Consider the following 16,774-nt stretch of genomic DNA (forward strand, 5'->3'; position numbering starts at 1 on the left):
GACTCTGGCATCTGATCTGGGCTATAAAGTGCTTTGTAAACACACTGCTGTTCTTGTTGGGGGGATTTCTGTCATGAGGTACTAGCAGTTCTTAAATAAATGTTATCATTGTGTAATTACATGCAATTATCAGATATGTTTTAGTGAAACGACTGTATCTGCTCGGCTATCGTATGATCTTTGTTAGAAAAGAATAAAGGTTGTTCTTGGCAATGATAATCTTTTGCTGTTTCATGAAAACGCTTGTGGCTTGTTCCCTCTCCATGCCCAGATACCATGATAGGGGCGGATTAGAAGAGGATGAAGGGCTACAGCAGAACAGTAGATGCAGGACTCCACCTTGAGCAGACTTACAAGCGTGACAGTGAAGAAATAATCACACACGCTACACCTGTAAGGCCCCACAGTAGTAGCTGTAAAGTAAAGTTTACAATACAGGCCTGTCATTTAAAGTCACTTTCATTTGACATTAGAGAATAGGTCACCAGGGAGAAAACAAGAGACTTCTGATTGTTAAGTATTGTTTGTTACTATTTAAAATACCTCTCAGGATGTGTCTTTATAAAGTTGACCTTAAAACGAAGATATGCTTATTAAGTAGCAGCTACAATCGTGACTAATAAAATGGCTTACTGTTTTTTTAGTATTGAAAAACATGTTATGCCTTTTTACAGGTATGATCTTCCTCATTGCAGGAATTTTTTGAAGGTGCTGCTGTCATTTGAAATGTGTGAAATATCAGCTGTAGTCAAGACATATTGCAGAGCATAAAATCTGTCTCTTTCTGGTGATCTTAAGAAAATGGTATTTTGAAGTTGATATGTTATTCTTCTGACCAAAATAGGTGGAGTAACTATACGTACCCGTAATCCCCATGAGTACACAATGTATGTGTTCTCTTGAGAATTACCTCATTGTTATAGCTGTGTGCCAAGGGCAAACTGCTAATTAGTAGCAGAAAAACATACCTGTAGCACAGACTTCAAGCAAACCCCAAAACGCTGAAGAAAGAAAGAAAAGAAGGCCGAGGAGGGATGAGTTCAGTCCTCTGAAAGAGGGATGAAAGTCTGTATGCAGTGTGCAGACAGTTGTATCAAACTTCCGGACCCTGGGAACCACACACCTTATCTTTACCAGTTTGAAAGCCACAAGCCATACCCCAAACCTCAGAAGTTAGGGGAGATAGCAGCTTTGGGATGAGCATGTAGGCAGGAGAAGATGGGGCTCCCTGGAGCTTTACCAGGCCCTCAATGAAATGTGGCTAGGGTGGGCTTTCAGCTGGGGGAAGCTCAGTTTGGAGCTCTTTCTTTTCTTTTCTTCTTTTTTTTTTTTTTTTTTTTCCCTGTTATCAAGAAGGAACATAATCTTCTCATAGCTGGTTCAGAAGGGGCGTGCATAACAGCAGTTGTAATTGAAATTATTTTGGATGTGCCTAGAGGTGTTTAAACTTACATACCTTGAATAAGAAGTTCAAATGTGTTTTACTTCAATGTGTTTTACTTCAGGGACAGGATCCATTAAGATTTGAGTGGATACAAAGGTAGGAAGGCCTCTTACAAGCAGTGTTCGTAGCCTTTCATGCCAAACTTCCTATAACAGCAGAGAAATGGGAAAGCCTTCAGGCGGAGGGAAAAAGCTTCTTGCAACCAAAATGTAAGGCAGGAGATGTTGATGTTAAGTTGAAGTTTCTTTCCTGATGCTGGCTCAAAGGTGTCAGATGCTTGCTGTCTACAGACTTTTACTTTCACCATCCAAAATCTTTAGCCCCAGAAAGGGCACTGAAATAGGCTTTGCTGTATGCCACCACTCTATCACTTGCTGGAGCTGTGTTATTTTGCAGTCTTAGTGCTGTTTCCAAGGAGGATCCTTCTGTAGGAGGGCACCCTGCTGTTTGCCCTGTCGTTAGGCTCTGTGCACGTTCCCTAGGTGGAACTATTGATCAAAGGAGTGCTGCCAGGTACCTTTCCCTGTTGGCAGCAATAGGCGTGAGGATAGCAGACAAACTTTGTGAAAAACTTTGTGCAGATTTTGAGAGCTGAAGTGTTGGAGCAAAACTCGCCACCATTCAGTAAGCAATCTGACTTGTCCAGTACCTGCTAGCCATCTCTTTGTGTGCCAAAGATCATAAATTCCTGTTTGTGGCTGCAGTCACAGCTGCACTGAGCTTTGTCGGCACAGATACACCGTGTTGGCTTTCTAACATGTGCAAGTTCTCAAAGGGATTTGTTTACATCAACCTTTTGTTCACAAAGATCCTTATATTTGGGCTGTAGCGATCACATGCTGTAATGGTCTCCTTGAAATAAAGGGTGGGTTTATGTACCCTTGCTGCACCCTCCTCTTAACAACTGCATGTTCTAGCCCTTAATTGCTGAGGTATGAAAACACATGTAGTTGTACACCGAGAAGGTTGTGCTTACTATAAACACTTTCCCTGTTTGTTGGCTTTCCTTTTAGCAGCTGCGGTTTAAAACCAAGGCAAGCCAAAACTTACCATTATTCTCTGGCATGTGATAAGAACTCGGGTTCCTGTTGCCAGAACAAATCAAGCAGGGGGGCTGGTGCTGTAAGCTTAGCTGACTATTTTTGTTTTGGCTTGTTTTGTTGCGTGTTTTTTCGGTTTGTTTTGTTTTGTTTTTGAAGCCTGTCATGGCAGTACATTCAGTCCCTATCCAAAGCAATAATTTGCCTTATCACTCAGGAGTCCTGCTGCCAGGTTTACATAAGGGATCGCAGCCAAACAGCAGACAGGGCTGCCTCATGAAAGCCCTGGATTCTTCGAGAAAACTGCTGAGGAAAGGAACAAAGGTCTAGAGAGAATTTGATGAGGCAGTGGTGATGGCAGTTACCTTCTGCATTGCTCAGCAGCAGCCTCTGGTGAGCCCTGCTCCGAGCCCTTGGAGGAGATTTCTTTATCTCTGGTATTTTTGCTGTTTGTCCCTTTCTCTCTTTAGGTTGTGTTGAGTTAGTTTTTCCAAGCTGACTCATTTCACTTTAAAAGCACATTTGTCTCCACCCTCCCATGCGATCAATTCCCTTCTTTCTTGCATCATGAGATGCTGGCACTATGAACTGCATTACAGAATGAGTTGTTAACAAAAGCTTTCTTTTTTTTTTCTTTAAAGACAGCCACAAAGATGTGATTTATATTTCTCTCCAAGCTAGGTGACTCTGAATGGTGAGTCAGGGTGTGGTCTCAGCTCTTCCTTAGTTCCCTGTCCGTAACAAAGATGTAATGACAGTCACAGTAGCATGTAATTATGTAGATTTTTCCCATGCAAGTCACCTGGGTGGATTTCATTTATTTTTTCAAACATTTGCCCTCTCTCATCCACCCTGCACTGGTTGCCGCTTAGATTGGGTTTTATCCATGAGGCTATTCTAACCTTCCTATTTACTCTGTTATCGTATTTCTGCCTCTCTATACAAGATTTACCTGGTGACAAATTATGGCTTGTGGGATGGAGAGCATTTTGCATCTGATCCCCTGGCCTGTGCCACAGAAGTGGAGGTTCATCTTAGAAACAGCAAAAATCACAAGCCAAATAAAGGTCTGACCGTCGTTACCTGTGAAAAGCAGCTTGTTAATGCCATTAGATGTATAGGGAAACAGAAATTCTTTCAATCCAGAAGGCAAGTGTATAAGCTTTTCCTGTTTCCTGGAACAGCATCCAGTAGCCTTACAAAACTGCAGGGGACTACAGCAAGTTCATGGTAATTGAGTAATAACTTGAATCGTATCCGAGCAAAAAAAAAAAAAAAAAAAAAGGCTCCCTTCGTGTATCTCAGGCATTGCCCTCTCACCTAGAAGCATTATTTATTTTGTCTTGTTCATTTCTTGCTTATCTGCTTTAGCTGCAAGGAGAAAGTCCCCTCATCTCATGAGGCAGGTGGCATCCTGGTACCTGGTAAAAGTTTTTGCTGTGGGATATAAGGTACAAATATTTGTGGCAATTTTGAAGTTCTTTTCAAACAAAAAGCTTGGTGGTCTCTTATGGGAGAACACGTCATAGATCATAAGGAATTTAAGCCAGCTTTGAAATTGTTTTGTTTTTAATGTTTGTGATTTTAAAAACCAAAACACCCATCACTACTTCTCTGACTGGCATCTAGGGAAGATGTAAAACCTCTGCACTGTGGCTTTACCTATTTGTACTCCAGTGGGTGAGTAGTTCCCTTTCCTATAGCTTCTTTAGCCTGTCTCCTGATGTGTGTAGCACGTTGTTTAGCTAAGGAAGATCATCACAGTGTGCCCTGTTTCCAGTAGCAGTTTTCAGTCACCTGAAGCCGTGAGGTGCTCCTTCCTGTGCTGCTTCCCAGAGGGGACCTCAGCCTGCTTCCTGCAGGCGGTCTGCAGGAAGATCAGTGTACAGAGGTCAGCGAGTTCTCAACCAGGCTTGTTTGGTGTTGCAACTTCCCGGTTCAGCTGAAAGAACCGTGTATTTGGACGTTGCATTCAGCACGTTGGCAGTACTGACTGATGGACTTTAGCTGTGATTTCCGATGACACCCGTGTATATTTTTAAACAAAGTATTAAACCAAGTGGTCAGCTGTCTGTCTCTTAAGAAAAGGCTGTTGGTGGCAAGGCAGGGTTGTCACTCAGCACTCTTGTCACTTTGCCTGTGTCTGTTTGTCTCTGAGCAGTTTCAGCGTTGTAAAACCCCCCTCTCACAGTCAGTCACCATGAAAGATTTCCTCTCATATATCTTTTTTTGAGGAATGGGATTCCTGACTGACTGCTTATCTAGAAATTTCACTTTCTCGTATTGACTCAGTGCCTTCCTCCTGTCCTGAAAACGTTGCCTTTAGGAGACGCGAAGGTAGTTCTGTTTCTGCACCAAAGTTTTCCTCGTCGTTCTGCACATTCTGGAAGCAGTGTATTTGCACTAGGGATAACTACAAAGAGAGGTCACTGGGTAATTGCAAAGAAATTACTAAAGGCTGCCTGGATGTTGACAACTTCCACTCATTAAGGCTTTGACAGGACTGACCTAACCCCAGTGAAACAATTACTCTGTTGAGAGTAAAGCTAACAGTGCACCATATTTTATAAAATTTATATATGCTTCCTTAAAAACAAAACAGAAAACCCTCCAGGAAGTGTTAAATTGGAATAAATAAATACAGTGCCCACCATTCTGTGAAGGCCTCTGAGCATCACAGAGATTAAAGAAAGTTTCCTCTAAACCTTTGTTAGCTTTCACTTGATTAATTCATTTGGGTAGGAAAAAGTAGATTTATTTTTTTTCCTGGCCTTTGAATTTGGGTTGGGCAATTGCAATCTTTTAGCCTTTTTCTTGTCATTCTGGATGTTCCTGATAACTAAACATAGGCTTACAATGATTTTTCTTTTTCCTTTATCATTCACTAGTGTCACTTTTAACACTGTTCAGACTGGCCTTCTGCGGAATAGGAGCAAGTTTGCACAGCTTGGACATGTATGGAGTGGTTAGACTCAAAGCTGATGATGCACATGAGGAGTACAACACTGAGCTGTACTTGTGGTAACACTTCTTGAGCCCAGCATCATTGTATTTGGCTGCACATAAACAATAATTCATATTTCTTGATATACATACATATGAGTTTGGAAAAATCCCCAGGACTGGCCTGAGAGGGCTGTTCTCCAGGCAAATGCAGTCAGGTTGTTATAGATCTAGTCAAATTTGTCCTTTTGCCAGGATCTCCTATGCTTCCACGGTAGATGCATCTTCCAGCTCTAAGCAGAGATATCAAGTTATTCTCACCCAGCTCACTCTTCTCTTAGAGCCTCCTGCCAAAGTCAGTTTGTCCCGCCAAGCCTGAGTGCAGTCATCTTTTCCCATCATCTGTTGTCAGAGCCAGAAGGGCTCATGGGGCACTCTTGCAAAATGATGATTCCTTTCTCTTATGTCATTAGCTGAAGAAGAGGAGCTATTTCTAGAGGGTTGTCCTAGAGGGTAACTCTGCCAGACTGCCTTCCTTGCTAGCAAGGAAGGCAGCTTACTTTTAAGTGAAGTAAAAAGGCACATCCACCAAATACAAATCATGAGGCCTGCTCCTCTATTTGTTCGGACTCAGCAGTTTGAAGTGCCTGCAAACCCATCAGCCTTTCTCCTTCTCTCCAACATCATCCCAGCTGTTTCTTTGTCCCTAAACTTATGTTAAGCATCTGACAAGAAAGCAGCAGCCCTTTTGAGAAATGAAAGGGACTCGTTCCCCAACAACCACGTGATCGCAGGATAACTGAACCCCAATAAGAAGACACAATTCATTAAATTATCAGCTTTGGAAGAAGCCCACTTTGAAAATAACATGATAGAAGAAAAACAACATAGTTTTCTTGCTGTGCCATGCTCTGGCACTTGAACTAACAGGTGCAAGCAAAGAACCTAGTGACCTGCTGCACAGCACACAGGGTGAGCCCTGTTCCCACAGCAGATATCCGGCACAGCCATTCATTACTTCATGTGTTCACTGAAAACATTTTAAGAACCTACTTTTAATCCTCCCGCTACTCCAGGAGGGAAGCCAAGAAGTAATTTCTGGGCTATCCCATGGGGTGAGAGTCTTTGGAACAAGTAAAAGCGGCTGACGTAGGGTGTGGCAGAGCTTGCAAAGGAAACCACTGCTTATGGAGAGATGCCACAACAGCTTGGAGTGTCTCGCTCTATGCAAAATGTACTTGCTATGCTTATCTGTTGGCTGAGATGAGGAACTCCGAGAACCTGAAGCTCTGAAAAACTTTTAACTTCATGTTTACTTGCGTCTTGTCCCAGCAGGTTTAAGGAACAATTCTGGAATATGCTTCCTCCTTAATAGATTTTAACTAGCTTTATTTAAAAGGCAATTTGGCCTCCAAGTTGCAGTGAGGAAGAACGCAAGCGTTGGTTGATGAGAAGCTCATCATGAGCCAGCAATGTGTGCTTGCAGCCCGGAAAGCCAACTGTACCCTGGGCTGCATCAAAAGAATCATGGCCATGAGGGGGAAGGAGATGATTCTCCCCCTCTGCACTGCTCTCATGAGAGCCCACCTGAAGTACTGTGTTCAGCTCTGGGGCCCCCAGCACAAGAAGGACATGGACCTAGTAGAACGAGTCCAGAGGAGGGCCACAAGGATGAACACCTCTTCTATGAAGAAAGGCTGAGAGAGTTGGGGATGTTCAGCCTGGAGAAGAGAAGGCTCCTGGGAAACCTTATAGAGGCATTCCAGTACCTAAAGGGGGCCTACAGGAAAGCTGGGGAGGGACTCTTTGTCAGGGGGTGGAGTGATGGGACAAGGGGTAATGGCTTTAAACTAAAAAAGTGTGGATTTAGATTAGATATAAGGAAGAAATCCTTTACTCTGAGGGCGGTGAGGCATTGGAACAGGTTTTCTAGAGAGGTTGTGGATGCCCCATTCCTGGAAGTGTTTAAGGCCAGGATAGATGATCTTTAAGGTGTCTTCAAACCAAACCATTCCATGATTCTGTGGTTCTATAAAAAAGCAGTATATTCTCCATGGGTATGCCAACAAAACTTGTATTGTTATGCAGAAAATAAAAAAGGGTGAAATTAATTCAACTGAGAGCAACGTGTTTCTCTTTTGGACAAGAGGAAAATGAGGAAGTCACTTAGGAAAATGTGTAAGATAATTTTGCTAATTATATCTGAGCAATTTGTCTAAGGTTTAGCATTCTTCAACATGAGCAAGTGTAAAAAAAAAAAAAAAAAAAAAAAAGTAAGCAGGTTAAAAATTCACCGTTGTCTCTGATGAATTGTGTCAGTAGTTAGTTATCTTTGCCATTTTAAAATATCTCATTTCTAGTTTTAGTTTGTCTATCTTCAGCTTCTATTGGTTCTTGTTCACCTTTTGAGTGCTAGTTCAAATATTAATGCTTCACACATAAATAGCTTGTTTCCTCTGAAAAACACTACATTTGTTTGGCTTTAATTCTTGCATTCTTTTCATGGTTTTCCTCAGAGCACTCTGAGTGATAGAGATGAATTATACCAATTAGAATACTAAAATTGCTAAAAACACAGTAGTCACAGTATGGGTACGGAGGTGCCATGTTTGAATCCTTTTCTCCTGTTCTTTCCCTCCTCAGAATTAAAAGCAGCTTTTCCTTACAGCTTTCCCAATGAGACAATTTTATGGTAGCAGGCATTTGAGCTTGTGAAAACTTTGTACTTTATGACTCTGCTTTTTTGTTGTTCATTTCCTTACTACAAGTTCAGCACATGACTTACTAAGGTACGTGCTCTGTACTTACTATTTAATATCTTTGATAGAAATTGTGGAATTTTTTGAAGTTTTCATAAGAAATTTGTGAAATGGGTAATTTGGACTCTTTAGGAGAGTAGCTCTGTAACAAAGGATCGAACTATCACACTTCATTAATTGTACATATAGAATCCTATGTTGTATGGAAAAATTTAGCCAGAGTGATGAGAACTAAGGCAATTTGCTTTAACTTTGACAACAGACAAAAATGTCTGCTATATTCCCATTATTTTCTCATCCCTTATAAATTGTGCCTGAGTAACTGTCTGCAATCTGTTGCTGATGTTGAGCTCCCTTAAGGGACTAAAGAGCCCAAAGGAGGATCCAGAGAAACCACAATATCAATTGTTTATGTATTAAAGCATGCCAGAATGATCTCATAATTGGTAGTACATGTCCCATTTGAAAAGAATTAATGGTAGCAGAATCTGCTCATTGATACAGTTTTACAGTCAAAAGATACCATAATAAGGATCAAAAGATAACATAATAAAAATCTAGCATAATTTCTTGCAGGTGATAGAACCACAGTTCATTCTGAATTAATTGCTACCCCAATTCAATTTCTGTGGTTGCAATACAGCATTTCTTTTAGCCTTTCTTTGTCCATTCTTGATTCTAAAATTTCTGTTGGTAAAGAATTCACCATTGTCTTTGATAAATTGTGTCAGTAGTTAGTTATCCTCACTGTTTAAAAATGTCTCATTTCTAGTCATAATTTGTCTATCCTTGACTTCCAGCCATTGGATCTCATTCAACTTCTGAGTGCTGGTTCAAATATTAACATTTCCTGCCTGCATGCATAGACTGACTAACTTGAAAAATACTAAATGTGTGGTCTTTAGTTTTTGCATTCCCTTCCTGGGTCGTCTCTGAGCACTCTTCAATTTTTCACAACTTGCTTGAGAATGGGAATTCCTGAACTGACCGGTCTTCTGTAGCAGCCACACCCGTAGCAAATACAGGAATAATTCACTGTTTCCACACACCATCAGTGTTGATACATCCGTGGATGATGTTAATTTCTTTAGCCTCATATTCACTCAGAGCTTGTATGGAGGTGCTGCTCTAGCGTGACATTGCATCCCCCAGTAGAACCTGCAGATAATGTTGGGTGTTCCTAATCCCAGATTTGACTCATATACTGAAGCTTGTAGTGCTTGCATGCAAACAGAACCACCAGTACTATTTTATGTTTCCATTCAGATCACTGATAAAATCATTAAGCAACATAGAGCTGAGTACCAGCCTTGGAAATCCAGTTAGTACTCACGCACTTTCTGAGGATTCCCTGTTTGCTAAATAACATTTTTGACATATTAGATACTCTTTATTCCCATTTCTGTTCTTTTTTTTTCCAGTATATGCTCTTTTGAACAGAGTCTATTTAATGATCTGTCTGCTTTGTTTGGACATGAAGAGCTACAGTTCCCAAATATGGTTTCTATTTACTTGTGTCCTGCTTATTCCATGTGTGCACACAAATCTTCTGGCCTGCAGGAAGTTTTCCAGGGTATTTTTCATTTGCAATTGCTGTTGTTTATATGCACAGATAGTCTTAAGAGATAAATGAGTATAAATGCAAGCATGTGTACATAAATAATGGCATTTTAAAATTTGTATTGGTGGTGTTTTTAAAAGTACATTCTTTAATTTTCAGCCAGATTAAGATGTGCTTGTATCTTTGCTTTGCATTTCATGTTTCTGCCAGGGTGAAATTATTACATAACTTAGTAAATACTGTGGTAACACATGGATGGCATTGAGCAGAACTCCATCATCTTAAATATCTTAAGATTTTATCAGACCAGACAAATCTTTTTTTCTTTAAATAGTATCTAATTTGTGTATGACAGTGCAGTGAGGCAAAGGATAACTGCTTCTCAGGAGGCAGACACAGCAACATCCTCATAAAATCTATTAATTAGATCAGTTGCTGCATTAGATCTTATGCTGCTGTGCTGGCCACAGGTCATCTTGTTGCCTTATGCGCTGAGAAAATTCCTTGTTGTGCAGCTAAGTATGGAAAGGAAAAAAAAAGAGGAGAAAGCATGTCTATAAAGATGATTGACAGGACACTTCCCTTCCAAATGTAGATTCATTCACTGATGGCAGAGGAGAAAAGTGATTATTCATATTTAGTTCCAGACAGTGTCTTTTTTTTTTTTTTTCTTTCTTTCTTTCTTGAATCTCAGCAATAAATTTGCAAATCAAATAGTGGGAACCTAGGTGGTGCCATACCCAGGTGCTGAAGTGTAGTGGCATGTCTTGGTATTTTAAGGGGTTTCATCACTTTTATTTGTTATGTTTTCCTGAAATATTCGCAACATACTAGAGAGCACAGAGCCAGTGGAGAGGATGCTGTGCTTATGCTGAGAGGTTTTTTGTTTTTTTCCCCATGATTACCATGTTTTATGAAGCATGCACTTCTTTAGTAGGGTGAGGACTGGATAGGTGGGAATGGTTGCTTCTTTTCATTTTAAGCGTTTAGTGATACATGGTTGTGATGAGCCTGGGCTTAAAAGTCTCCAGTGAGGATGGAGGGAGAAAGGTATGTGGGTGTATTCTCTACACGTTTGTTTTGTGGTTCCATAAATAGCCACTGCAGTGCATTGTTGCTGCCAACAAATGAGTCTGGCCTTTCTGAGCAAGCAATAGGGACGTAAGAATAGTATGCAACAGGCAGAAGAGGTTTTATTTCCCATGTTTAACATGGGAGAACAGATTCAATAGGTACAAACAAATCCAAAACAAAATGTTGCATAATCTCAGGTTTCGTATGTGATAATCCAGTTTGAATTCAGTTAGGAAGGGTGTAAGAGGGCAGGTGTAAGATTAGAAATCTTTACCTCTGCCAAATAGCAAGTTGGCTTTAACATAAAAACATCCGTGAGAAGGAAGTGGAATTGTTTGGAGATAAGGCTTCGGTATTCTGGCAGCTTTGGTCTCCCTAATGTGTACTGCAAATACATTGCTCCGGGTACACGTGGACAGGGCAGATGAAGAATGAAGGAGTTCTGTGCTGTTTTAGCAAAGTGACAGATTCAAAGCAATAATATACACCAAAGCAAGGTGACGTGCACCTGCAGGCCATCTCCTGCTGTGTGAGTAGCAGGTAGCATTGCTCTCACAAGTGATTGGCCTCTGTGCCCCAAAGTACTTTTCAAATTTTCACTCCCTTTGATGCTTCTCCATGTCAACACCTGTCATTGCAATATCTGCAGCTATTCTGGAAATAATTTAAACGTTGGGAAACCAGCAGTGCTAGCAAAAGTCCATTGTTGGTCTGCTTGTTCTTAGTGGGCATTGAAGTTGCATGCCAGGGGGTGTGCAGGGAAAGGTGAGCTAGGATACCTCTTCTTTGTCGTGATGTTTTTGGTAATATTAAAGATGCAGCTGAGGAAGGAGAGGAGGAAACTGACAGCCCATCCAGGGGATTCCAAAAGCAGAGAACAGAAACAGGAGATGGCTCTGAAGAGTTTGATGGCACAGGATGCACTGGTCAGCTTCAGTGTTCTCCCAAGGCATCTGGTTGATTTTAGCAAAGTGCCAGCAGTTGACCTTCTTACTGATGCTAATTCATGAATTAATCTTTCTGGTTATGCCAGTGTCTCTTTTTGTTAGTGAATTCTTTGTTGTGAATGTTAGTACGCTCCAGCTCATTTATACAGGCAAGTCACATGAAAGTTGCAACAAAATATCTAGGATATAAGCTTCAAGCACAACAGCTATTAGGATTTATTCCACTTTGTTCATTCAGCAAGTTGCTCTGGAGAACCAGGACTCCCCATGCAGATAGGCCCTTCATTAAATGGGGAAAAAATTATTTATTGGCAACCTGATGACAACATTCAGCTTATAGAAATGTAATAAGCTATGAATAACTGTGCCTGTGTTTTTAAAAAAAAAAAAAAAAAAAGACTGACCAGGAAGGGACAAATTCATTTACAGTCAAATTGTGAAACAATACAAGGTGCTTTTGTTTCGTGCTGCAACAGTTTGTGTACCAGAGTAAAATCTTTCTTGCACGATTTTCGTTGCTTAAGAGCACATATAGCACATTTAACAGGAAGTCATCAAGATACTCATTTAATTGACACAGATAAGAGCAGGCCAGATCCGTGATGGCAGAGTGCTTTATCAGCACTGCTGACTTTCCTAAAAAGGGGCCCTGTGCTGTGCCTGGCGTGACTGCAGCACAGCCAAACAGGCTTGTGCTGAGGCAATGGGCAGAAGCATTACTAATGCACTTCTTCCAGCGAGCCTGCTGACAGGAGCAAATATTAAACAGTTCAGCATACTGAAGCAGAGCCACTTCTCAGTTGACCTCTCTGTTTCTACTCCATGCCACTGCTTCCCGAGGCTGCAGCTGCCCACTGCTTTTGTGTTTAAGACACAGAATGCTCCTGCCTCCTGCCGAGAAAGGTCAAGATCTTTTAGGCATCCCTGCAAAAAGTCTGATATCCTCCTTCTGACCCTGGAGTGTCTGCTGCTTCTCCAGAAAGCTGACGTGGCTCGCACATAGTTCATATTACCTACATCTGTATGGAAGTCATAAGGATACAGATACTTAGCTCTTGACGCAGTTTTCACCCAAACCAGTGCTAGTCTTCCCTGACCTAAGGTTGAAGGTGCATGTGCTTTTAATATTGGCTTGAATTTTAGAAGATTGTCATGTATGGCTCTGTGGGAATTAGCCATTAGGTTTTTATTGCCTAAAATGTTGAAAGGCTCCATTCTCTTCTGCCCCTTCATCAGTTTGGGATTCTCCCTTTTTCCCTCTCACAATGGTAATGTTGTTCACAGCTAGGGCAGCAGCAGAAGTGTGTGTCTGATGCTGGAGGAAGCTGATGATGATTCCCTAGATGTTCTGGGCAGCTGAAGTGTGGAGGTTAAAGATAAAACTTTATGAGCCCTCGGTATCCATAAAAAGTTTCAGTGCAAGACCTTCTTACAGATTTCGTACTGTGTGTTTTCCAAGACTGCTGTGGTATGAAAAAAAAACACACTGTAAAGTGGCACATCATTGTGTAGTGTTCTTTTGGTATCACAGTTCCCAGCCCCAAATCTCTACTAAATAAAATGTTGAGGGTGGGCCACCCTCAGGGAACATCAACAAAGTAAGTAAAAAAAGTAAAGAAAAGAATGGTAAAAAGGAATTCTCATATGTTCCTCCTCCCGGAGCATCTGGATTGATCAGCTTACTACTGCGTAAACCACTTGAACCCCAGTAGTGCTTACTGCAAGGCAAAGGGGTGGTGAAATCGCAGCCCCTGTAGACATACAACGTGGCAAAGGTGGCTCGGTGTGTGCTGAGTGCTGGCCCAACGGGCATCCTGCCCTCCCTGGGGACAGCGGTGCCGCTGCAGTCAGGTTGTGGGCTCTTGGTTGTCCCCCCCGGGGGGCATTTACCCAGACAAGGTGTGTGGGGGTCCCGGTTACTAGAAGCGATGCACGAGACCTCGTGCGGTGTTTTTGCGCAAAGGTTTCCTGTGGGCATGAGGCTGCGGCTCGTGGCGTTTCTCGCACGTTGAAAACAGCTCCACTCCATCTCCGCTCCGCCTCGCCTTCCCCTCCCGGAGCCCTACCTGCCCCCGGGGCAGGGCTGGAGCCATCCTCCCCCTGCCCCTCGGCAGCGGGGCGGGTCGCCCTGAGCTCCCACCCGCGGCCCCTCGCTCCTCCCCGGGGCCGGGCAGCGCCGCCGGCTCCCCGAGGCGAGGCGAGGCGAGGCGCTGCGGGCGAGCAGAGCACAGCACAGCACCGCACAGCAGAGCAGCGCAGAGCACAGCAGAGCACAGCAGCAGCGGCTCCATGGCCAGCATGGCCTGCGAAGTCATGCCCCTGCAGAGGTACGTGGCTCCCATCCCCGCAGCAGGGGGAGCCGGGCTCCGCGCCCAGGGCGCACGGTGCTTTATCGGGGAGCCGGGCGGGGGGCGGCCGTGCGGAGACGGGGGTCGGGGCCGGGTGTCCGCCGGCTCCCTGAGGGGTCTGCCCTTGCCTGGGAAGCGCGGCGGCGAGGGTTAGTTTGCAGCAGCAGGGGCTGTTTTGTTTCCGCGGTGCCGAGACACGCCTCTCCCCAGCACCAGCTGCCAGCGCCTACCTGTGCTGGCATGTGCCCCTGCCACAGCATCGCGGGGGGGCTGCAGCGAGCCTGGAAATGGCACGGCACAAACCCAGGGGTACGCCTACACGGTCCTCGTACCGAGTCATTATTATTTATTTATTCTTTATTGCTCCTTCAGTTCTCAAAATTACGCATGCCTCCTTATCCGTAGTGCGTTGGAGCCAATACCGATCTTTATGTAATCCGCGAAACAATAAACAACTCGGTGTGCCTTTTCAGCACCACGGCGGTGCTGCTTCAGCAGAAGCTGGGAAGTTGCTGTTTACTCGGACGCAGCAAAATCAGAACTGAAATTGCTGTCCAAACTGTTACCGTCGTGATGTAGCAGGGTGTCCTCCGCAGGGGGATGCAGGGGAGGTCTGTTTTGCAGGAATGCAGTTGCAAGGTTCCATGTTGATGACTGCAGAGAAGCAGAAATACGGTTTGAATGTCTTAAAGAAGTAGTCATAGCACATCGTTTCTATTTGAAGGAACAGCCTCACATAGTATTTTTAACCTTTTTGTGTTCTGGAGGATCTGCCTATCATGGCCAAAGTCAGAACAAGTGGTTCTTACTGCACTCCTGCCTACACGTATTCACCCCAGGGGAAGATAGGTTTCATGGGGTAGCCTTACTTAGACCCCCTGTTGTTGTTTGTTTTTTTTTTTTTGTTGTTTTTTTTTTTGTTTTTTTTTGTTAAAAGGACTAACTCGCAATCAGTTAGAAATGCACTCTGTACTTTGAAGATTTTTCTTAAAACTCCCATTAAACCTAGAGCACTGTACAGTATCATATGAATTCTGCAGTTAGAAATATTTACAAATTTCTGTATTCTTTGCTCTTTGATTTATTTTTAGTATACATACACCGTACTTTTAGCAGCTCCTTTCCTATGGAGGTAGGGGCAGGTAAACACAGACTCCCAAATCCCTTTACAGTGTTCTCCAGGTTGCACCTATTTTCCCTGTTCTTTTCCTTTGAACATTGTCTCCTCCCTTCTTAGTGCATGTTTCTTGCTGATGAGGAGGGTCATTCTGGCTTTATGGATTTCCTTCTGCTAAAAGAAAGGTGATCTCTGCCAGTTGTTGTGGTTCCCTTGAGGCACACAGGATACTCCAGCTGAGGGTATTGGCAACTGGCAGTGCTGCCTGTGTCTAAAGCCTCCAGGTGCCGCTGCTTAGGACATGTGCCCAAGCTGTAAGCATCCATCCAGCCCTTTCAGGAAAGTGAATGTGCTGTCAGCAGTAATCGTGCTTGGTGCCCTTCCTGTGCGGGTCAGCTCCCTGGTGTCAGTGCCCTCTGGGCACCGTGCTCTCAGCCACAAGCTGGCTGTGCTGTGCCTGCCACAGGAACCCTTGTGCTGAAGTGCTGCGACTGCATCTCTGCGTGGTTGGTGTGTGAAGGTTGGGGAAGGTGGGAATGCTGCTGTTTAAGAAGCTGCGGTGATAAAATGTTACTTGTCATGAGAATGGGCAAGTATTATATCTACTCTGGATCTAGAAGACGTAAGCCTGTCTTCAAAAAAATCATATAATGGGCTTGCATAGAGCCGTATGTACTATACTGTGTCATTTTATTCTATATATAGATGTCTGTGGAATGGCACATGAAAGGATATGGTGGCCTGCTGCAAGGGAGTGACAATAGGGACTTCAGGGTTATGTTTCATTGCATGCGAAGAGACAGAAGGCCAAATGTGTTGATCCCTGTGCTGCACTATGTGCTGCCTTGCCCAAAGGGCGCTTGTAAATGGCACGCTGGTTGCAGTCGTCATTTTCCAACAACCTGTCCACCAGCGATTGTCTCTTTTATTACTGTTAATCTGTTTTCTGAACAGCATGAGCTTAGTTTAATAACGTAGGTTCCTAGTTAGAGCATTACTAATACTACTCAAGTATGTTTGAATTCATTTCCTCTAGCTCCGTGTGCTGCACATTTAACAAAAGTCGTGTGAAGCTGAAACCTGTGCCCGCCTTCGCCAATTGCAGCTGTCAGTTTCCATAGGAGATAAGAAATCAAAGTACACACTTAGGCCTTGTTTGTGATCAGTGGCCTCCTTTGCTTTGCACTTTGCTGAAACAAATCAACAATGAGCAAAAAAGAAGCCATCACAAATATTTTTAGATGCATATCTGATGGAGCAGTCACACTCCCTTCTATTTCTAATCTGTACAGCAGCAGTTCTCTGCGTGGACTGTCTCACTTGTAGCCACATTGGGTTTGTTTAATTTACATTACTAGCTTGTTTCCTTGGAGTCTTTCACAAATACCAAATATTTTAGCCTTTTAGCCACATTTCTGTTCCACTGCATTTTCTTCCCTTTTTTTTTTTTTTTTTTTTTTTTTTTTTCTTTTTTTTTTTTTTTTTTTTTTTTTTTTTTTACTGGCGGCCTTGTTCTCTTTAACAGATTAGTGAGTGCTTCT

At 43.0% G+C, this 16,774-nt stretch overlaps 1 protein-coding gene across 4 annotated transcripts in view; it reads left to right on the forward strand.

Moving 5' to 3' along the window:
- FAM13A (family with sequence similarity 13 member A) overlaps window positions 1-16,774 on the forward strand; it is a 127,685-nt gene that overhangs the window by 51,337 nt on the left and 59,574 nt on the right. Inside the window, exon 1 of one of the 4 annotated variants that reach the window (XM_084286698.1) lies at window positions 13,974-14,095. The exons of the other annotated variants lie outside the window; for them this stretch is intronic. Within the exon in view, the coding sequence (XP_084142824.1) occupies window positions 14,058-14,095 (38 nt within the window). The 5' untranslated portion in view covers window positions 13,974-14,057. Of the gene's footprint in view, window positions 1-13,973; window positions 14,096-16,774 lie in introns of those variants that run through there. 4 annotated transcript variants of the gene reach the window in all.

This window comes from Netta rufina, assembly GCF_964035555.1.
Source record: "Netta rufina genome assembly, chromosome: 4".
Classification (NCBI taxonomy): domain Eukaryota; kingdom Metazoa; phylum Chordata; class Aves; order Anseriformes; family Anatidae; genus Netta; species Netta rufina.